This window comes from Rhinoderma darwinii, chromosome 3, assembly GCF_050947455.1.
Source record: "Rhinoderma darwinii isolate aRhiDar2 chromosome 3, aRhiDar2.hap1, whole genome shotgun sequence".
In the NCBI taxonomy this organism is placed as follows: domain Eukaryota; kingdom Metazoa; phylum Chordata; class Amphibia; order Anura; family Rhinodermatidae; genus Rhinoderma; species Rhinoderma darwinii.
Window position 1 is genome coordinate 34501540 of NC_134689.1, and position 23817 is coordinate 34525356.

Here is a 23817-nt window from a genome sequence, read left to right on the forward strand (position 1 = left end):
CAATCCATTTATGGATACTGTAAAAACCCAAGTGAAGAATAAATTCATAGGCGCACGGGGGGGAGGAGCATGGTGTGTGCTGTGGTATGCCGCCGCCGACCCCTGCCGCCCACGATAGAGGTAAAGGATCCTGTATGAACCCCTCTCTTTACTGTCGGGTTCATATATAAGGCGCACCGGATTATAAGGCGCACTTTCTATTTCTGAGAAATTCTCAACATTTTATGTGCGCCTTATAGTCCGGAAAATACGGTACTGGAATTTCATACATAACGACATCTCCTGGTCCTGGGTAGAACCGCAGGGCTGTGCATTGACAATGCTCTATGTTAAGTCCCCTTTCACACTGCGTTTATGGTCTCCGCTTGACGTATTCACCTGGAAAAGCTCCTGACGTATACAGTATGTTCAATGGAGGCTGTGATGGATGCCTGACAGTGGCTTCTGTCACCCATAGACTATAATGGGATCTGTTAAATGGATCTGTCATGAACTTTTATGACCTTATAACGTATGAGTTAAATGGATCCCATAATAGTCTATGAGTGACGGATGCCACTGTTAGGCATCTATTACAGGCATCTATCACCCTTAGGCTATTATGGATTCTGTTTAACGGATGGGTCATGAAAAACTATTGAAAAGCTCATGACGTATATGTTAAACAGATGCCTGCGTTATATGCCATACAGTGACATCCAGCACCCATAGGCTTCCATGTAAAAAGAAAAAAATTATACAGCGTGGTACACTTTTCTTGCTGGATTCTACCCTATATAATCCAGCAAATAAACTGTATCAACATACACTGCCCGGGAGAGCCCAAAAGGACACTCTTTTGGCCCCTGTTGGTATAATGGGTGCCTATGAGTACGTTTGACGTGTGTGCATGGAGCTTTCCCAATATATACATCAAACTTGCAGGGGGAAAGGGGCTTAAGGCATAACTTACTGTGCCCTAACATTAGCCTAGACAAAAACAGCAACAAAAAAAACCTAAAAAAACAAAGCAAAACTATAAATAGAGAGTCAGAAACATTGAGAGTTCAGAACATTATTGGATCTGCACTTTTTGCATTTATTTCCAATTCAATAGATGAAGCAATTACTGGGCTATCCAGTTTAATAGGATATATTAACACATACGCTGACATAAAGATCTTTTCTTTCTCTTCCAGATTGATGAGGAACAAGTGACGCAGATGGATTTAGAAAATAGTTTAATCACTACTTGGAAAGACGTCCAGGTAATGAGCCTGCGGCAGATTTGACTCTGGCTATATCTGACTTCTAAAGTTATTTTCTCCGCTCTGCCGAATTGTCAAATGCTAAACGTATAAAGAAAACCGCTCTTCAATTAACACACTATGTTGAGCTGCTGTTTTCTCTTCCCTCCACAGCTGTCACAAGCCGGAGATCTCATTATAGAGGTTTACTTGGAAAGGAAGGAACAAGATTGTTGTGTGACCTTAAAGGTTAGTAATTCTGAAACTACTTAAAATGTGGCACATCTTCGGTAACATAGTTATCACTCGCTCGGCAGATCCTGCAAGGTTGACTTGTGATACTACTTAATAATGTAGTTTGGGTGTATGTGTATTGTCTCTTTTTTTGCTCTTCTATGACATGAGATTGCAGGCCAGGGCCGGACCTAGGGGTGTGTGACCTGTGCCGTCAGACAGGGCGCATTACCGGTCAGTACTGAAGGGGGTGCCACTGTTCCTGATGGCCTGGTTTATTGGTTGGGCAGTATTACTTGGGCACCATATGACAATGTTAATTGGGCATTATATAGCACACCATAAGTAGGAGTCTCAATAGAAGGTGCTGCACGAGGCACAAACCAACATGAGGCCAACACAAGCGAATTGAGTGCTCACACGTTGTAGTGTATACCATGTTAAAATCATGTGTATGAGAATAGTTAAGGGGCACTGGGATGAGGCGCGAGCAGGCACAGTGTTCATAGCCATATCTGGGCTGCTCGCTATGAAGGGAAAGCTCCTTACGTTGATTTCTATGTAAATACTTAAAGAGGAAATCCAGAAAAAACTACACGACCAGCCTTCACTGGAAAGACTAGCATGTAATGTTGCATTCAGCTGGTTACTGTGACGGCTTCTCTTTATAAAGAGTTTGTCGTCGTGAGATAACCCCTTTAAAGAGAATTTGTCACCTGCCCAAAAAACCTGCAGCTGACATCTCATTTAGATTGCAGGCACCTAATAGATTCTACCGCTTTTTATTTCTTCCTTCTAGTCCCCACCGTTTCTAAGATATCAGTGCTGTTAATTTTGGTGCCCGATATGCAAATAAGACCTTTGACTGTCAAGTGGGCGGGTAACACCTGTCACTTGATAAGGGGTAACCGCCCACTTGCCAGTCAAAGGCCTCATTTACATATCAGACACCAGAACTATTGGCCCCGATATCTCTGAAACGGTGGGGGCTAGAAGAAAAAAATAAAAAGCATCAGAATCTGTAAGGCGTCTGCAATCTAACTGAGATGTCAACTGCAGGTTTTTTTGGCAGGTGACAGGTCCTCTTTATAACCCTATGGCACTGCTCAGAAACTTCTGGTAATGAAAATCTGATACAACATACTAAGCACACGTTTATTTTTCTGAATGGACCTTTGCTTACAATGTTGTCTCAGATTTTTATTAACAAAAATCTGAGCAGTACAAATGGGTTTTAACAGTCTGTAGAACCCTTTCATTCTGGTAATCAATGGTGGTCTGAAATTTCAAGCCTCATCATTGTGTTCCCAGACGTTTCTACAGCATATTTGGAAATTATTTGGACTGAATTGCCCCTATAAATACAAGAAATCATAGGTTGGGTTTCCATAGAAACACGTGAATAATCTTGCTGATGCATCACCATGTCACCATATTGACACCTCTAGAGGGCTACAGGAGTTTAGTGCAAAGTAAAGCCTGTTCCGATAAAGCCAATTTTATTACACACAAAAACCACTATATACAGTAGTCCTTGCCTTTTAGACTCTTTTAACATTTCCCATAGGATTCATGTTACTAAAGTATAATTCCCACTTAGGTTTCTCCAGTAATGACAGCTGAAGAACTCACCAATCAGGTCCTGGATATGCGGAATATTTCAGCCAGTGTGGACATCTGGTTGACCTTTGAAGTCTTTGAGAATGGAGAACTGGGTAAGTAATAAAATTAACAGATTGTTACTCAGTACATTGTATCGCGTTCCCTTAAAAACGCCCAGTAGCTAAATATCCTCTCTCATTTCAGTTAGTTTGCCTTTTACCAATTTCCATTGACTATTTAGAGCTTCTACTGAATAGAAATATAGTGGAGTAGGAGATATAGAATAAGGAGAGGACTGGTTTTATATACCTGTGAGTATGTGCTTGCTTGCTTTTATCCACTTATTATCTTTATCTAGAAAGACCTTTACACCCGAAGGAGAGGGTCCTAGAGCAAGCTCTGCAGTGGTGCAAGTTGGCTGAGCCCAGTTCTGCATTCCTGCTAGTAAAGAAGATCTCCTTTGGTGAAGGAAGTTGTCTTTTCACAGGTAAATTCCAGCTAAAGGTTTTATTAATTTTATGTGATTCTTGTGGAAAAGGAACATTTGTAGGGGAGTAATAATAGGACCCTATCAGGAGCCATCAGTAACTGTACAATTTGCTGCCTGACCCAAAGGCTAATCTTAGATGTGGGAGCATAAAAGATTTGTTAGAATGGTCTTACAACAGAAGATGGCACATATAGGGGAAGCATACATAAACTAAAGGCTGTCAATCACTGACAGTGGGTGAAGTAAGCCGGCTAAGGGACTCGCTGTGGGCTGTAATTCTGGGCTGTTTCTTATAGTTCTTTATAAAACTCTATAACAAGCTGAGAATAGATCGGCCAGCATGTCCTTACTGACAAGTCTCATTTAGACTAGTTTTACACAACTTTAGGCCCCATGCACACGACAGTAAAAACGCCCATAATTACGGCCCGTAATTGCAGGCCCATAGACTTCTATTGGCCACGGGTACCTTCCCGTTTGCTTACGGGAAGGTGCCCGGGCCGTTGAAAAATATAGAACATGTCCTATTTCAGGCCGTAATTACGGCACGGGCAGGCCTATAGAAGTCTATGGGGCTCCCGTAATTACGGGTGGCTACGTGTGTGCACCCGTAATTACGGGAGCATTGCTAGGCGACGTCAGGGGATAGTCACTGTCCAGGCTGCTGAAAGAGTTAAAGATCAGTGTAGGATAGAGGGAAAGGGCTGCACTGATCGGCAATAACTCTTTCAGCACCCTGGACAGTGACTAACGCTGGACAGTGAGTAAAAACCCGCAACAACAAAAAAGTTAATACTTACCCAGAACTCCCTGCTTCTTCCTCCAGTCCAGCCTCCTGGGATAACGTTTCATCCCATGTGACCGCTGCAGCCAATCGCAGGCTTCAGCGGTCACATGGACTGCCGCGTCATCCAGTGAGGTCGGACTGAATGTCAAAAGAGGGACACAACACCAAGACAACGGGTACATATGAACTTCTTTTTCTTTCTATCGCTGCGTTCCACTGCGGAAACTCTGCCCGAAAGGGCTGCCCCTTCCCTCTATCCAGCATTGATTAGCAGCCTCTTCTCTCTATCAGTGCTGGATAGAGAGAAGTGGCTGCCGATTAGTGCAGTGCAATATAGCAGAGAAAACGGGTCCGTAAATACGGGTGGAATACGGGTGACAAAGGACCCGTATTTACGCCAGTATTTACGGGATGGAAAAAATACGGTCGTGTGCATGGGGCGGGATTTTTCTGAGACTATAATGTTTTTGGCATGTCCTTAGTATAGGCTATCAATAAATGATCGGTGGGGGTTCCCCACCCGGCACCCTCGCCTATCAGCTAAATTAAGAAGCTGTGTCTTATTCAATGTTTACCCAGACACAGCATCGCACATTTGGTTGTGACTGTGCCTGGTACTGCAGCTCAGTCCCACTCACTTGAATAGGACTGAGCTTCTGTGAACTGCAGCACCAGGCACAGCCACAACCAAATGTATGGCGCTGCTGGCGCCTGGGTAAACATTAAAGGGTAAATACCTCTCCCCCTTGATTCTTCTGAACTGAACTTACATTACCATAGAACCCAATGATAATCTAAGTTTAGTTAAGAAGCTGGAGCAGTGGCAGGATTTGTAGCCATAGTACATAGACATATTATTGCCATGTGAAGCAGGCCTAAAAAACTGGGTACATTTGTACACCATCCTTCATAGCACATAGGAAACGGCCCGGTACTATTTCTCATTATAAATCATGATTTGCAAACAACTCATCATAATGATTAATATAAAATTCTTGTTAGGTACAAAAAGAGAAACCCCAAAATGTGGATTGTTGAAATGCAGAGAGGAATCACCGAAGCTGCTCTGCAGTAAGTTCCAGGGCAGATACTTTGTAATCAGGGATCGCAAGCTGCTGCTTCTTAAGGAGAAAAAGGTATGCAATAATCTAGAATTGGTGCTTTTTACAATATTTACAGATGAAGCAGAATTCAGAGCATAAAATAGTATGAAAATGTTATACAGTATTTCCACCTCACATCAAACAGTCACCTGTGAATGCAAGTCTGGGTGTTGTCAAATAATAAACAAAAATGCTACTCAGTCATACCCAATCATTAGAGTGTTATTTGTGTGGTGTGAGGAGGGATAAGCTGCTGCCAGACACCTCTGTCGACGCTTATCTTGGAAACAATAGGATCAGATGGATTGAAGTTTAGCCTATATTGTCTGCTACTCACTATAGTCAAGGTTGACTGAATTCACCAACACAAGTCTCAGTTTTAGGCCTTTTTTTTGCGCGCGTAAAAAACACAGCGTTTTTCTTGCATTGCTGTTCCGTTTTTTACGTCAGCAAAATAAACTGAAAGAGGTGTTTTTTATTTTCCTTATTATTTCTTTAGCAACTGTTGCGCGAAAAACGCATGGCACACGGATGTACGTCCGTGTGCTGTCCGTGATTAAAGAAATGCTGAAAAAAAAAAGAAATAAATAAAAAAATGTGCACCAACTCTGACATTAAAAACTGATGGCACACAGAACAAACACTGATGGCTCACAGAACTGAAATGCATTAAATACTGTGCGTGTTTTGCGGACGCAAAACGGACACGCTCGTCTGAATCAGGCCTTACAGTTACTAGTGAGTTTTTGTTTTATCATTGGAAATGCTCTTTAATGGTGAAGAGCAGATGTACTCTCTTGTCATGGATCTGCAGTTATTTTTTCTGTCATGACACTGCAGTAAACTCTCCCATCTGTGTGAGATTACTCTCTTATTAATGTGCAGTTTTTAAACCCTATAGTGTGACTTGCGTTTTTTCCTCAGTTGTCAGGCCTCATTCACATGGCCATATTACGGCTCCATACTACATCTGAGTTGTGCGGAGCCTCAATACAGAGCCTATATAAGTCGGTTGGCTCTTACTGTACATCTGTATTCCTCTGTTTCCTCTGTATTCCTCTGTTTCCTCTGTTTCCTCTGTATTCCGCTGTTTCCTCTGTATTCCGCTGTTTCCTCTGTATTCCGCTGTTTCCTCTGTATTCCTCTGTTTCCTCTGTATTCCTCTGTTTCCTCTGTATTCCTCTGTTTCCTCTGTATTCCTCTGTTTCCTCTGTATTCCGCTGTTTCCTCTGTATTCCTGTGTTTCCTCTGTATTCCTCTGTTTCCTCTGTATTCCTCTGTTTCATTTGTATTCCTCTGTTTCATCTGTATTCCTGTGTTTCATCTGTATTCCTCTGTATCCCTCTGTTTCCTCTGTATTCCTCTTTTTCCTCTGTATTCCTCATTTCCTCTGTATTCCTCTGTTTCCTCTGTATTCCTCTGTTTCCTCTGTATTCCTCTGTATTCCTCTGTTTCATCTGTATTCCTCTGTTTCATCTGTATTCCTCTGTTTCCTCTGTATTCCTCTGTTTCCTCTGTATTCCTCTGTATTCCTGTTTCCTCTGTATTCCTCTGTTTCATCTGTATTCCTGTTTCCTCTGTATTCCTGTGTTTCCTCTGTATTCCTCTGTTTCCTCTGTATTCCTCTGTATTCCTCTGTTTCCTCTGTATTCCTCTGTTTCCTCTGTATTCCTCTGTTTCCTCTGTATTCCTGTGTTTCCTCTGTATTCCTCTGTTTCCTCTGTATTCCTCTGTTTCATCTGTATTCCTCTGTTTCATCTGTATTCCTGTGTTTCATCTGTATTCCTCTGTATCCCTCTGTTTCCTCTGTATTCCTCTGTATTCCTCTGTATTCCTGTGTTTCCTCTGTATTCCTCTGTTTCCTCTGTATTCCTCTGTATTCCTCTGTATTCCTCTGTTTCCTCTGTATTCCTGGTTTCCTCTGTATTCCTCTGTATTCCTCTGTATCCCTCTGTTTCCTCTGTATTCCTCTGTATTCCTCTGTATTCCTGTGTTTCCTCTGTATTCCTCTGTTTCCTCTGTATTCCTCTGTATTCCTCTGTATTCCTCTGTTTCCTCTGTATTCCTGGTTTCCTCTGTATTCCTCTGTTTCCTCTGTATTCCTCTGTTTCCTCTGTATTCCTCTGTTTCCTCTGTATTCCTCTGTTTCCTCTGTATTCCTCTGTATTCCTCTGTTTCATCTGTATTCCTCTGTTTCCTCTGTATTCCTCTGTTTCCTCTGTATTCCTGTTTCCTCTGTATTCCTCTGTATTCCTCTGTTTCCTCTGTATTCCTGTTTCCTCTGTATTCCTCTGTTTCATCTGTATTCCTCTGTTTCCTCTGTATTCCTCTGTTTCCTCTGTATTCCTCTGTTTCCTCTGTATTCCTGTTTCCTCTGTATTCCTCTGTTTCCTCTGTATTCCTCTGTTTCCTCTGTATTCCTCTGTATTCCTCTGTTTCCTCTGTATTCCTGGTTTCCTCTGTATTCCTCTGTTTCCTCTGTATTCCTGTTTCCTCTGTATTCCTCTGTATTCCTCTGTTTCCCTCTGTATTCCTGTTTCCTCTGTTTCCTCTGTATTCCTCTGTTTCCTCTGTATTCCTCTGTTTCCTCTGTTTCCTCTGTATTCCTCTGTTTCCTCTGTATTCCTCTGTTTCCTCTGTATTCCTCTGTTTTTTCTGTATCCCTCTGTATTCCTCTGTATTCCTCTGTTTCCTCTGTATTCCTCTGTTTCCTCTGTATTCCTCTGTTTCCTCTGTATTCCTCTGTTTCCTCTGTATTCCTCTGTTTCCTCTGTATTCCTCTGTATTCCTCTGTATTCCTCTGTATTCCTCTGTTTCCTCTGTATTCCTGGTTTCCTCTGTATTCCTCTGTATTCCTCTGTTTCCTCTGTATTCCTGGTTTCCTCTGTATTCCTCTGTTTCCTCTGTATTCCTCTGTTTCCTCTGTATTCCTCTGTATTCCTCTGTTTCCTCTGTATTCCTGGTTTCCTCTGTATTCCTCTGTTTCCTCTGTATTCCTCTGTTTCCTCTGTATTCCTCTGTATTCATACGGAGGCATACAGAGTTTTTTCTGTCAGTTTCTGTTAGGCCTTATTTACATGAGTGTATTTAACGTCCGTGATACGCGCGTGAAAATCACACGCGTCGCACAAACCTATGTTAGTCAGTGGGGCTGTTCAGACAGTCCGTTTATAGTCATTGATAAATAAAGTTACACGTTTAATACTATAATCATTCAATAGGTACCTGGGAAACAAGGGCTAATCTATTTGCCTTTGGCAATATTGATGTGTTTTGTTTGTATTGCAGCCCACCAGCTACCTGGGTCTTTCATTTTGTGTTACTGAGGCAAAGTGTGCCCAAATATTGTCAAAGTGTGCCCACATAAAGGCAAACAGTATCCACATTGTGCCGTGCCCCAATCAGTGTTCAGAGTGTAATACTTTGCCCACACAATGCCCACACAGCGCCCGCATACTATAACTACATAGAGTCAAATACTGCCCAAAATAGTGCCCATGTAATGCCATAAAGTTCTCATAGAATGCCATATTTTGGACAAAGTCATGCTGTGCCCACATAAAGCCAAAACAACGTAGAGAATACCACACTGTTCCCAGACAGTTCGTCTGGTGCCTATATAGTGCCTACATTTCTGGCATCACTACTTACCTCTCTCTCATACCTGTGGTGACGATGAACTCTTCTGCGCTTCACAGGAGGGTGGTGCTTCTCTCTTTTGACAGCAGCCGCTTAAGCTAGTAATATCTCATAACTGACATTACTTGTTTTGCCACAAAGAAGGTTCCCAATTCACTAAGATCGTCTTAGCTTTCGGGACAGTATCCAAAATCTGTGACTATGTTACTGGATCTAGGAAAACACTTGTTAAGGGGAGATTCACACGAACGTTGCGTTTTTGCGCGCGCAAACAACGCGGCGTTTTGCGAGCGCAAAAACCATTTGACAGCTGCGTGTGTCATGCGTGTCTGATGCGCGGCTGCGTGATTTTCGCGCAGCCGGCATCATAGAGATGAGGCTTGTCGACGCCCGTCACTGTCCAAGGTGCTGAAAGAGCTAATTCTTTCAGCACCCTCGACAGTGAATGCCGAACACAACAGCGAAAAACCTGTAAAAAAAAAAGATAAAGTTCCTACTTACCGAGAACTTCCCGGCCGTTGCCTTGGTGACGCGTCCTTGGTGACGCGTCCTTGGTGACGCGCCTCTCTTGACATCGGGCCCCACCTCCCTGGATGACGCGGCAGTCCAAGTGACCGCTGCAGCCTGTGATTGGCTGCAGCCTGTGCTTGGCCTGTGATTGGCTGGAGCTGTCACTTGAACTGAAGTGTCATCCCGGGAGGTCGGACTGCAGGAAGGAGACAGGAGTAATCGGTAAGTTAGAACTTCGGTTTTTTTTACAGGTTCATGTATTTTGGGATCGCAAGTCACTGTCCATGGTGCTGAAACAGTTTAACTCTTTCAGCACCATGGACAGTGACTATCTCCTGACGTCGCGTACCGATAATTTTTTTGCCGGGATCGGCCAAAACGAGTTTGGCCGAACCCGGTGAAGTTCGGTACGCTTGTCCGGCTTCGCTCATCGCAAAGACACTCCGTTTGGATGTTCGGAAACAGAAAAGCACGTGGTGCTTTTCGGTTTTCATTCATCCTTTTCACTGCTGTTGCGCGAATCACGCTCGTCCCACGGAAGTGCTTCCGTGTGGTGCGCGTGATTTTCACGCACCCATTGACTTCAATGGGTGCGTGATGCGCGAAATACGCAGAGTTATTGAACCTGTCGCGCATTTTGCGCAGCAGACAAACGCTGCGCAAAAAGCACGGACTGTCTGTACTGCCCCATAGACTTGTATTGGTCCATGCGTGCCGCGTGAAAACCACGCGGCCCGCACGGACCGAATACACGCTCGTGTGAATCCCCCCTAACTGTGTATTAGGGATCTGCATAAATAGCAAAATAAAAAAAGCTATTCAATGCAATAATCCACAAGTCCATCTGCTGAATGCAAGCTGCTCTTTACTGCAGCCTGTATTCTGCCTATGGATCATCAGACACAGACTGTGCAGGCTGATACAGTAGCTCTCACTTGTAAAGGGAAGGGTTCCAATAATAAAAATATATTAGGGAATTGATGTTTATTTAACTGTCTGGTATATGTGTAGATTCATTATGTGAAATGCACCGCACTTTATGTAGCAAGTTTATTCAGATTTTTTTCTGTATCATTTTACACAGAGTTCCAAACCAGAGAGAGAATGGTCTCTTGAAAATGCCAAAATTTACATGGGAATCCGGAAAAAGCTGAAACCTCCGACCCCGTAAGTGTTTCCCCTATTTAAGGACTGCCTTAATACCGATGTATTTAAAGATTCAGAATTACCAGACGTTTAATACAGGAACTTCACCGGCCATCTTTCTTTTCTTTTCCTAGTTTTCCAACTAAAACCTTCATATAGTCAATTAGAATTTTTTATGAACTTGACATAAGGGATCAAAAAAATGGAAATCTTAAAAATAAAAAGAAGGGAAAGAATAGGAACAAACAATGGCAACCAGTCTGTTTTCACTTCTCAGAAAACATCAGCAGGCATATGATTGGTTGCAATAAGTAACACTGCTGTTTTCCTGTACAGTAGATTTTATATATGACTCCTGCATTGTAAAGGGATTGTCTAGTTTGGGCAACACACTTTCTTTGAAGGAGCTCCTGGTCATTGAAATGAATGGGTCATCTGTGTAATGCACAGACACAGGGGCGGACACAGACAGCGGAGGGTCCCCATCTGAAGACACAGACAGCAGAGGGTCCCCATCTGAAGACACAGACAGCGGAGGGTCCCCATCTGAAGACACAGACAGCAGAGGGTCCCCATCTGAAGACACACACAGGGAAGGGTCCCCATTGAAGAACAGTTTGATCGCTCTTGAATTGAATCCAACTACCCCCATGTCTCTCTAACAATCTACCAGTAATTGTGCTCCATGAAATTCATTACCCAAGTCCCTTGCATGCATGGTGGTAAACAGTAGAAAGCTGCTTTTTAGGTGACAGTGGGCCCCTAGACTTACTGGGCCCCTGTAAGTTGCACATATGGTATGAGCGCTCCTGCACAGACAAACCAGGTCAACCAGAGTGAGGGGCACTCCTTATAATGGGTCTCCTAAGTCTAATTAATCAAATTAAAGGGGGTTGTCTAGAATTATAAAAAGGGTCTTCTTTCTCTCCAGAAATAGCACCATAGGATTTGTCTGTTATTGCAACTGAGTCCTATTCAAGTGATACCACACACAGCCCATGGACAAGAGTGGCACCATTTATGCAAAAAAAAAAAAAGCACACGTTTTTCGCTAATCCTCGACAAACCAAACTTAATCAATGACTTTTCTACACAAAAAAATTCTCGGTCGAGTGAAAACCCTCTACTCATTGCTGTACGTGTGTCTCACATGGCACTAATGTTTTATCCTTTGTTCATTTAAACCCAAAGTATTACTTTCTTTTCAAATAAGGCTCCAAATAAGACTACGCGGCTACTTTGGGCGCGACACAGGTCACACGGTCAAAGTTCACTGTGTTACGCTGCCTTCATCGCAAGCAATGAAGGTGAATGTGAACACTAAAGTTGCTGCCAACAGGACACGACAGTTGCAAGAAATCCAGCGGTTTGCGACTTCTTGCGATTGTCGTGTTGCAGAAAAATTGCGGGACGTAACGCGACCACATTCACATTACTTGCAATGCAGGCAGCGTAACGCAGTAATCTTTGGCCGTCTGACCTGTTTTGCGCCCAAAGACGCTGTGTAGCCCTAGCCTAAAAGTTGAGTACCCAGATTGTTACTGTTGCTGTTCTAACTGCAGTTCCTTAATTTATCCACTAGATGGGGCTTGACAGTCTACATGGATAAACAGCAGTTGTAAGTATGATATATTATAGATCATAATAATTATGATAATGGTTACAAAAATAATAATCTCATTTAAAAAAAACAAAACAAAGGTAACCTATCACTAAGATCATGCTGCCTAATCTGAGGTAGGCATAAGCTAGTTACAGGGACACGGAGCATAGGAATATCTCTATATCAGTGTATAGGGAGACATAATGTATGTTAGTCATAGTGAGCAAGGTGGTTAGGAGGGGAGCCCCCCTTTAGACCCATCTTCCAGAGCCTGGCACATTACACTGGCTGTGTCCCAATACATAAGATAGGATATCCTTTAGGCCAGGATCACATGCAGTTTTGATGCAAGTTTTTAAATCAGTTTTTTTTATCCAAAGCTTGATGAGGATCCAAAAGGAAGGAGAGCTATAAAGAAAATACTGATGTATTTCCTTTCTTTTGTGTCCACTCCTGTGTTTGGCTGTAGAATCTAAAACCTGGACCAAAATCTGCATCAAAACGATCAAAACGGCATGTGTGATCATGGCCTTAACCACAGCAGCAGTTTTCAAAAAACCTAACTGCCTATGCTGCATGTCCCCGTCTCTAACTCATGCTGCTCTCTGCAGGTTCTCCCTGCAGGGGTGTCCTGAATTGGAAAAAAAAGGATCTTCTATTTTTCCCAGAACAGCGCCACCTTTGTTTATGGGCTGTGTTTGGTATTGCTTCTCAGCCTTATTTATTTAAATGGGCATAAGATACAATAACGAACAAAGACCATTGATAAGAAAAAATCTGTTTGTGGGAAAAAGCCCTTTTTTTTTTCTCATCCTGGATGATCACTTTAAGGTTTTTCTATATGACTAGTGGCCAACAATTTATTGTCTGTCATAGTTCTGGCGCCTGATGTTTCAGTATAATCTGTTGCTTGTAGTAAAACTAGTGATTGATCTAATTTGAAGGTATAACATTGTAAGTGTATCTGTTTGCATTTTGCAGGTGCTTATGTTGCACAGCACAGGCAGAGATGTGGGACTGGATCACCAGTATTCTCAAGGCTCAGGTAACACTCCTGGGGGTTCTCGGCAGTGTAAATATTGGGTGCAATGAGAAGTGGCTTATATAGAATATTAAACATTTTTTCGTATATGGTTAAAGGCACATTCCCTTCTTTTATGAGCATATCCACAGGTTGCTCGGCTCCTTCCATTAATCCCTTAGACCTGAATGACCATCTCTCTATTCAGTCTAGCCACCTTGCCTAGTGGAATGTGTTTCAGGGGTCCCATACTCTACATAGGTGTGGGCTCCAGTGTATATGATCTGCTTGTAGGTATGCTATACATATCTGAAATCGGAATACCCCTTTAACTTTTGAAGAACCACTCAAAACTCACCATAAGATGTCATACACTTTTGCGTAAAAAGAAATGCCCTGCTTTGTTTTTTCAGCACGATGATCTCCGCCCGGTAATTTTAAGGCGACACTCTTCCTCTGATGTAACAAAACAAAAATTTGGCACCATGCCTTTAGTGCCAATCAGAGGAGATGACACCAACACCACCATGGTGACTGCAAATCAGCAACTGGTGAGTTCTACTGTATTCATAGTGGAAGGCCGAGAGGGAGTTTGCAGCCGCGTCAGTGCTCGGGGCGCAGCTGCAGAAATGCTTACCTTCTTCTCTGCTTCCTCCTCACCTCCCATCTCTATAGCCAATAAAAGCGCCAATACAGAATGTAATATGAAAAGTGTTAGCAATTGATGCGTCCACACCATCATTCTCATTTTTGTATTTGTCCAATATCCCTTTAACTGAATACCATGTATATATAAGGCCTCTTGTTTACCGTTAAATCGAGCCTCCGATTCCGCAACAACATTTTTAATATGATGAATATGGAGTAATAATATATGATGCCCTCCAGTTGTGACCCTCTGTCGTGGATCCACCATTTTAGGGTCCCCCCTGTGTTGCCCCAACATGGCTGCTGCGCTTCTTAGACTACGAGTCTGAGACACTCCCACTGTTCTGGGATTGGCCAGAGCTGCTCACTTGAGCAGTTCTTGCCAATTCGATAACAAATGAAGTGTCTTCGAGTCAGTCTGTAAAGTGCTGTGGCCATTTTGGGACCCCAAATCTGCGTATCCACGGCAGAGGGGCGCCTCTCTGGTGGCACCAGGTAAGTTTACTCCATATACTCCATCACTTTTATATTATATATAAATATATATATATATATATATATTGTCCTGGGACCGGGAAGTTGTTTTAAGAATTTGATTTATCTATTTCTTACCTAGTAAACTGCTGGAAAAAAAATGGCCGATATTGAAGATAGTCTGCTAACCGGTTGGGAGGCCTCCATACACATAAACTCTTTGTCCGATCGTGACGAAATCAGCGGGTTCGGGCACATTTTAGCTCATGTGTATGACAGCTTTATAGTCTAAGATGAGCCATGCCCAATGATATGTGTCATGTGACTTGCTGCAGCCAATGGCTTTTAGACTGTAATGAGAGATAGGACAGGGCTCTTGTGACAGAGCTGTTATGGTTTGTATCCTGCATTTATTCTTATTGAAAACATACACAGTCGAGTCACATTATTATGAGCACCAGCTAATATCCAGAGTAACCACCGTCACTCAATAAGGTGCTGGTAGGTTGTCTCAGGTATCTGGAGCCATGCTGACTGCAGAACATCCCACATTTGCTGGAGCGTGCGTGGAGGGAGGATCCTTAGAGAAAACAAGATGATCGAGGTGGTCCCACAGATGCTCAATTGGGTTCAAGTCTGGCGAATTAGGGGACCAGGGAAGTACTTGGAAGTCTTGGTCGTTCTCTTCCAACCACTTTCGGACATTTCTAGCCGTGTGACATGTCGCATTGTCTTGCTGCTAAAATTCAATCTGCCCCGGGAAGACAAACAGCATTTGTGGCTGGACGTGATCTGCAACGATGGATTCATACCCAAATCGGTTCAGAGCTTTCCCCATGGTTGAGTGGGCCCAGTGGATGCCATGAAAAAATTCCTGCCTCCACCAGCTTGTGTTCTTCCAGCAATGGTTGCAGGGTGTTTGTTCTTTGATGTCTCTTGCCTGACAAGTCAACGTCCATCCGTTTGATGAAGCAGAAAACGTGTCTCATCGGAGAAGGCAACTCTTTGCCAATCATCAGTGGTCCAATTCCGATACTGCCGTTCAAATTGAAGCCTTTTTTTTCCAATGCACCTTTGTTAGCATAGAGACAGTGACCATCCATCTGCTTCGGAGCCCCATACGCAGTAGGGTTTGCTGAACTGTTGTTTTAGACACACCGCTGGTAGCCCCCTGGTTGATTTTCAGGTTGGGCGTGTCATTCGGCCCTCGTGCACATTCATAGTCGACGTTCACCTCTCCCATTAATGGCACGTGGTGCTCTGCAGTTTCCACGTCTGTTATTATTCACTTTCACCACAGCAGCATGCGAACAGTTCACAAACTGCGCTGTTTTATAAATACTGCCACCCTTGTCCCGAAAGCCAATAATCATCCCTTTTTGGAACTGTGATAAATTGCCCCTTTTACCCATGGCAACAATGAATGATATGTGTTCAGACAGCCTTATATACCACCAAGCCAGCTCACAACACATCACTTTCTTCATGGGCTACACACTGCCGACATCGAAAGTAGGAGTTGGTCAAAATAATGTGACTCAACTATGTATTACAAGAGCCGTAGACTTAGGGCGGATTTACACGAACGTGTAATACGTCTGTGCAACGCGCGTGCTTTTCACCCGCGTCGCACGGACCTATGCTAGTCTATGGGGCAGTGCAGACTGTCAGTGATTTTTGCGCAGCGTGAGCCCGCTGCGTAAAACTCACGACAGGTCCCATATTTCTGCGTTTTTCGCGCATCACGCACCCATTGAAGTCAATGGGTGCGTGAAAATCATGCATGCCACACGGAGGCACCTCCGTGGGACTGCGTGATTTGCGCAACAGCAGGCAAACTATGATTGCAAACAGAAAAGATGGCGGCTGCGTGAAAAGCACGCAGCCGCGCACCATATGATCATGACACACGGAGCTGTCAAGTAACTTTTCCGCGCGCAAAACGCACACGCTCGTGTAAATCCTCCCTTAGTATCCATAGTGACAAATAGTCGCCCATGAGTGAATGGAAAATGATGGCATTACCTCGACCAACAACCTCAATGTTTCCCTATGGGAGAAAAAGTTGTGCAGAGTCAGAATTCTTGCACTCGGGAAACATTAGGGTTAAGTGCAAGTCGCGTTTTTACCACAACTTGCAGGTAACCAAATGTCGCTGTGGAGGTCGTGTCGCATATCGTGTCAAAACCTGGCCATAAACTTTTTTCTTAAGCAACGCGCCATCTACACAGGAGTCTAGAAAGCAACCTCCAACCTCTCCAAGAAACTGAGATAACTGAATTGGCTAAATCGTATTTTTAACAACTGCACAGATGAAGACAACTGGTTGTATGGGAAACTAAATTAAGGTTTCTACGGTTTATGTAAATAAAGCTTAATCATCGTATAATAAAAAATTATGCAACTTTTTAATATAATTCTTTTGTGTTTTAATTCGTTACTATTTTCAAGATCTCTGTTGGCCGTCAGTGAATGGAAATAAACATTTTCTTTTTTCCATCAGAGGAAGCAAACATTTACAGATTTAATGCAGAATTTGCAGTTGTATCAATCTAGGATATCACCTGTAAGCAGCACAAACATTTCTCTGGTCCACATAGTTTGCTACAATATATCAGTCTAGACAGTTATGCTAAGGCTCTGTTCACACCGTTGTTATGGAATCCATTATAACGGAAACCATGACGGTGGTGCAGGAACCATGACATGCCGGACACCAATGGCGTCTGACAGACTCCATTGACTGTAATAGGATCCGTCGTGGTCCCGATCGTGGTGTCCGTCGTTTTGACATGAAGAATAGCGCTCCATGCTGCTCTATTCTTCCTGTTAAATATAAAGGAAGACTCTGAATGGATCTTCTGATGGTTGTGTAAACTCAGCCTAAAAGACACAGAAAATTACCTAGACAAGATAAAATTGTAACAAACTCTTAAAAGCTATGGACATCTTTGAATGTTTTTGAATGTTTTTTTTTTATTCACATACATTGCAGGCTGGTCTGCCCCATTCCCAGTCAAGTTGATCTGTTCAGAGCGGCCTGCAATGTGTGTGAATATAGGCAGGCTGCACAAGAAAGAAGATACAACATTTTTGATAAAGACCTATTGAGAAAATTATTTTTACCCCAAAATCAGTAGAATGCAATAAAAGAAAATAACATTAAAAGGTGCCCATAGCCTTTACGCTTGCTATACACATAGGATTTTGATCGGCGAGAATGTGGTTGATTGATCGTCCATGAGATCGTTCGTAAAAACTATCCCACCAGCAACAGTAGAGACTAAACTGGCTGATCAGGGAGTCAATTTAAACAAAAAATGGCTCCTTAGGGCTGATGCAAAGTGGCAAATGATTGGGCAGATCATGCCATATACACATCGTTTTTCCAACTTGGCCGATCACATTTTTGACGGACGGAAGTCCGCCATTGGGAAGACATTTTTTTAAACCATGTTCAGCCAAAATCGTTCATTTGACTTTTACGTCATGTGTATGGTCAGCTTTAGTTGTGGGAAGTATTAGGTCTGTACAGGTTTTCGGCCTCTGAGTGTAGTCATTCACTGACATCATAGAGAGAATTTGAAAACAGTGAGGAGTTGAAATACTTTTCATTATAAAGTGATTACGCTTTATTTACTTTAAGCTAGATAAACATTTAGGGCACGTTCAGACGTCGCAGAGTTTTTCCGCTGCAAATGTTGGTGCAGATTTGGGGCAATTACGCAACGAATCTGCACCAACATTTGCATATTTGACAGGTAATTCAGACGTTGCAGAAAACACAGCGGACTTGCCAGATTTCAGTTTTTGCATTGCAAAGGCTGAAATACGCAGTGAAATTCCGCTTCTCCGCAACAGTCAGTGCATGCTGCGGAGGGGAAATTCTGCACCGCAGCCTATGGTCCGCAGTGGAGTGTTCCGCAACGTCTGAACTAACTTGCCTAAAAATGTATTGAAACAAATGTAAAATTCCACAGCAATTCCGTCACGTCTGAACCTTCCCTAAGGCCACGTCATGACCACATATTTTAACCCCCTTATGACCAGACACTATTTAGGCTAAATTCAAACTTTGTTTAGTATCCACATTCGACAGAACCATTTGAAACAGTCCTGCTGAATTTATAGACAGATGTATTCAACTGTATCCTTATATAGTTACATACATCTGCCATTGACAGCAATTAAATGGCGTATACTGGCCAATCTTATTCTAATTCACCAGGACAACACTTTTGGCATATGTTTGCCCACGTCAGTGTATACTTCAGGAGATTTTCCCAGTGTGCACGGACAGTACACTGTGTGTGAATTTAGCCTTACCAATGTTTGGTTACGTGCTGGTTTAGTGAATATATATTTTTCATATATTCTTCAGTGATTTTTGTGTCTTTTATTTATTTGCTAGTATCTGTATGTTTTTTTTCTTAGAATTATTAGGCTTTTTTATTTTTATTTACTAGGGTTATAGGGAACAAAATATACCCCTATAAATATAAAACAATTAATGTCTCTAAAATCTAGTTATAAAAATGGGTCCCTATGATCTCATATACAAAAACCTTTAGGTTACTGTTTTGAGGGCAACTCTAGGGGCTTTACATAGTTTAAACGGGCCCTTTTTTTATCATCCTGTATTATAACATTTACCCCAAAAATACATTTTGGATATCTTTTACATTTTTAAAACACATCCAATAAGATAGACAGTAGTCTGACCCAACAGTGACCCCATCCTCCGCTATCAGGGCAATACAAGCTTTTATTGGTGATTGGGGTCACTATTGGGTCAGACTACAGTCTGTCTTATTGCTAATGTGTTAAAAAAATATATGTATTTCCCTTGCCAAGATTATTGATCCCTTGCATTAGTTATACAGTAGCTTTAATGTTCATTATAAAGTCATGGTCACCGGATTAATTCAAGGGACGGCACTGCTGCCTACTGATAGTATGTACAGAATTCATTGAGCGCGGTGCATAAAACGATTAAGAAGTAAGGAGCTGTAAGAAACGATGTCTTCTTTCTTGAGAGCCGCCAACTCATTTCTGGGGAACAGGTGAAATGTAATATTGCATGTGGCAAATCGAATGTATGGCCATCAATGTAATACATAGACGGGCTGGGTCCATCAGTTGTTGTTTCCGATCTGACTCATAGACGGGGGTCCCAAGACTGGTATGGACTGAAAGAGTCTATACAAGGTCTTTGAGATGGCCATAGACATAAAGACTTTTGTTTTCTGGGCACCTGTCCAGTATGAGGTAGAATCACAGGGATTTGAAAGATGTTTAGTGACTGCACCATAGATTATCTTAATCCAGATTTTCATGGATAGGCAATAGGAACCTACACTATATGGACAAAAGTATTGGGACACCTACACATTACACCTACAGAAGCTTTTTAGGACATCCTATTCTAAATCCATAGGCATTAATATTGTGTTGGTCCTCCTTTTGCAGCTAAAACAGCCTTCATTCTTCTGGGAAGAGTTTCTAAAAGATTTTGGAGTGTGTCTGTGGGAATTTTTGCCCATTCATCCAGAAGATCATTTCTGAGGTCAGACGCTGATGTTGGAGGAGAGGCCCTGGTTCACAATCTCCGTTCTAGTCCATCCGAAAGGTGTTTGATGGGGTTGAGGTCAGGGCTCTGTGCGGGACAGTCAAGTTCTTCTACACCAAACTCCCCCAACCTTGCCTTTATGGACTTTGCTTTGGGGCACAGTCATGCTGAAACAGAAAAGAGCTTTCCCTAAACTTCCCACAAAGTTGGAAGCTACAACTGTCCAAAATGTCTTGGTATGCGGAGACATTAATATTTCCCTTCACTGGAACTAAGAGGCCTAGGGCAACCCCTGAAAAACAACCCCATAGCATTACTCCTCCTCCACCAAATTTTACAGTTGGCACAATGCAGTCAGGCAGGTAACGTTCACAAAATCCAGACTCGTCCATCAGGCTGCCAGAGGTAGAAGGGTAATTCGTCACTCCACAGAACATGTTTCCCCTGCTCCAGAGTCCAGTGGTGGCATGCTTTACAGCACTTTATCCAACGCTGGGCATTGTTCTTGGTGATATAAGGCCTGTATGCAGCTGCTCGGCCATGGAAACCCTTGCCATGAAGCTCCAGGAGCACAGTTTTTGTGTGGATGTTAATGCCAGAAGAGGTTTGAAGCTCTGCAGTTGGCGACTTTTATGCACTCGGCAACCCCGCTCTTTAACTTTACGAGTTGCTGTGGTTCCTAAATGGTTCCACTTTACAATAATACGACTCACAGATGATCGTGGAATATCTAGGAGGGAAAAAAATTCAGGAACTGACTTGTAATGGTGGCATCTTATTACAGTACCGCAATCTCCTATTACCGTACCATGTGAGCTCTTTATAATGACCCATTCTTAATGCTTGATTCTATATACCTTTGGCAATGGGACTGAGTTACACACTGTAATTCAATGATTAAGAGGCGTGTCCCAATACTTTTGTCCATGTATTGTGCCTTATACATTTATTAACTACAGAAATTTCCACCGGGTTGAACTTCTCCTTTAAGAGTACAGACATGAAATGAAAGCTCAAATGCTCAACGGTAACAGGCTGGGAGGGGAAGAACTATTAGTACAAAGGAATAAGTGATTTATGGTGCCCCATGTGGCAGCAGCATATGATAGAGGGATAGAAGCAGATCTCTATAATTAATAGGTTTATATGCGTTTAGCTTCTATCCCTCTATCATATACTGCACTCACATACTGGAGGACAGCGTAAATAACTTAAACTTTCTTTGGATTGGTGGTTCTTCCTCAACAGGCCTGCTAAAAATATCTTTGAATTTCTTGTTCCCTTTTCATACCTTATTTATGTTCCTCAGCGTCGTCTCCACACACGAAGGACACTGTCAATGTTCTTTGTAAGTATTTACATGCCAACATACCCACCTGCATGTGCTCCTAACATGCTTTGGACATTGCATGTCAGGTTACTAGGCGGTAACGAGCATGAAGACTAAACATGTGGTCACCACTACTTTTGTTCTAACGTTGTAACCACTTCTTCTGCCAAAGAGCAACGTGAACCAAGAAATATCAGCAAATCATTGATGTCATTGTAAAAACAGGCATTAAAGGAGTTGTATGAGTTTAAGATAAAAGTCATCAACTGTTTGCCATAATCATTTATGGTTTTTCAGTATGTATGCTATTCTACACCATTAAAGTTAATAATGCTGAGCTGCAATACCCAGTACAGCCACTGAATAAGAGTGGTGCTGTTTCTGAGGGAACACAAGTAGACCTTTATTTCTAATATCATACAGCCCCTTTATTTTAAAGCTTTGCAACTTTCTATTATACTTTGATTCCTCATTGTTTTAATATTGTCATCAGTGAATGGAAACCTGTCCTGATCATGTTTAACTGGCTCAGGTGCACAGCTCATTACGAAACAAAGTTATGATACACTCAGTGCACAGCTCTGTCAGTCTGACATGATCATGATGGATTTTCAGTCTCTGGCTGTAGAAGATTTCCATTCAATGACCGCAAACAGAGATCTTCAGACTAATGAATAATTGATGCAAAAAGTGTATAAGAAAGTTACAAAACCACTCTAAATATACAATTGGTACTTTGAAGAGCATTTCCTGGTTATTTAAAGTGTAACTTTAATCATTTGTTCTTTCTTTAACACATTTCTCTAAAAATAATTTTTTGCACACGCAGTAATCCCTTGACCTAATGTTTTAAAAATATTGTATTTGGTTACTAACCTGAATGCACATCACTTTGCATGTGTCTGTTGTGTTGACATACTCATACATGTGCTTGAATATCAGTATTTGCATGAATAACTACCAATTTTAAATATAACAGATACCAAATTACACAATACAATTTAAAATATTTTGCCTTTTTCTAGCCAATGAAGATGCATCAAGACTCCCTGGAGGAGCTACAGGAGAAACAAGATGAGGAACATGAGCCCTTGTACGAGGAGGTTGGAAATTTCAAGAGCATTCAGCCAACAGAATTAGACTGTATTTTTTCAACAGAACGACTCCAATTGCCACCTCCCTTGGACCGGACAAAAAAGCCAGGACTAAACCATGAACTAATAAAGCCAACGCCAATGAAGACCCATTCACCAGAACGGGAGAGTTACTCCAAGACACAATCTCTGGACAGAAACCTTATTTTGGATAATTTTAAGACGGTCCCCAGTGATGGTGTTAGATCCCCCATGCCTGACAGAGGTCCTGGGGCATTAATCATGAAAACGGCTTCCCTTGAAAGGCAGGTGGAGCCAAATCGAACTCAGACTGCTACGAGAAGCCAAGTGGTTAAGAGTGCACTAGACTTGAGCACATTACCATTGTTTTTTGAACCAGCAGCCGCCTCAGATCCAACAAAGATCCCTTCCTGGAAGAAGGTGTCCCCGATGTCCTCTAATATACAAGACAAACTGCTCCAGGAACTCAACACCATGCTCAATAAGAAAAGTGACCCTGGGTCTGGGCCAGGTCAGCAAGTAACGTGATTGAGAACTGTCACAGTCAGATGAATGTCAAACAGTAAATGTTAATATGGCCTCCTAGAGTATTTCCATATATTATAGACCATCAAAGGACTAAAATGGTGTTTGCAACCTAAGTTTATATGGTGGCAACCAACTGATTGAGTTTAGCTTTTACTTGTATGTATTCTAGGTATCTGCTTTGTATAAACTCATGGTCATGTATGTCTTTCTGATAGAACCATGATTCTGCACAAAACTATCCATGTATAGAGTCCTTGTGTGAACTATTTAAGTCTTGAAACTATTAAGTTATATAATTTTAAAGACAAAGCTGCCAGCCTTCGCATCAAGCCGTTATCTGATGTCTTACAGACTTCTGTAAAGTAATCTAAAGTGTAGCTAGTTTGTAAGTACACCGTGTCCTTTAAATTAAATAATAGTGAAAATGTCACCCGTGTTAATGACTGTACATTTCACAAATTGTACCCTCTTATAAAAGGCAACTTCTGGAATGCAGCTTTCTATGGGTAAGTGTAGCAGGAGGCTATGCCAAGAAAATTACCAAACATCGGTTATTATCATAGGGCAATATCATAAGGCATCTCCGAGACTTTAAAGCAAAATCTGTCTGCTGTTTTGAGGCCTCAAAAGTGCTGATGGAGCGATATAGGGTAGGCGAAGGGCATTGTAAAAATGCCTTTGGTCACAATCACGCAAGTTGCATGACCAAGAAGCCAATGTTTGATTCCCTTGGAATCAATAGCAGTTGCATGTGTCACTCTGCTATGAGTGACGGCTCCAGCGACCAATCAG

At 42.3% G+C, this 23817-nt stretch overlaps 1 protein-coding gene across 2 annotated transcripts in view; it reads left to right on the forward strand.

Annotated features, from left to right (window-relative positions):
• The window catches only part of ARAP3 (ArfGAP with RhoGAP domain, ankyrin repeat and PH domain 3), a 169824-nt gene extending 146369 nt beyond the window's left edge, over nucleotides 1–23455 (forward strand). Inside the window, exons 24-34 of one of the 2 annotated variants that reach the window (XM_075856211.1) lie at nucleotides 1179–1247; nucleotides 1401–1475; nucleotides 3061–3175; nucleotides 3421–3549; nucleotides 5342–5475; nucleotides 10676–10758; nucleotides 12320–12355; nucleotides 13322–13385; nucleotides 13775–13912; nucleotides 21362–21400; nucleotides 22408–23455. In XM_075856211.1, the coding sequence (XP_075712326.1) occupies nucleotides 1179–1247; nucleotides 1401–1475; nucleotides 3061–3175; nucleotides 3421–3549; nucleotides 5342–5475; nucleotides 10676–10758; nucleotides 12320–12355; nucleotides 13322–13385; nucleotides 13775–13912; nucleotides 21362–21400; nucleotides 22408–23025 (1500 nt within the window). In that variant the 3' untranslated portion in view covers nucleotides 23026–23455. The remainder of the gene's footprint in view (nucleotides 1–1178; nucleotides 1248–1400; nucleotides 1476–3060; nucleotides 3176–3420; nucleotides 3550–5341; nucleotides 5476–10675; nucleotides 10759–12319; nucleotides 12356–13321; nucleotides 13386–13774; nucleotides 13913–21361; nucleotides 21401–22407) is intronic. The other variant, XM_075856212.1, reaches the window with a different exon arrangement.
• Nucleotides 23456–23817: the final 362 nt, after the last annotated feature.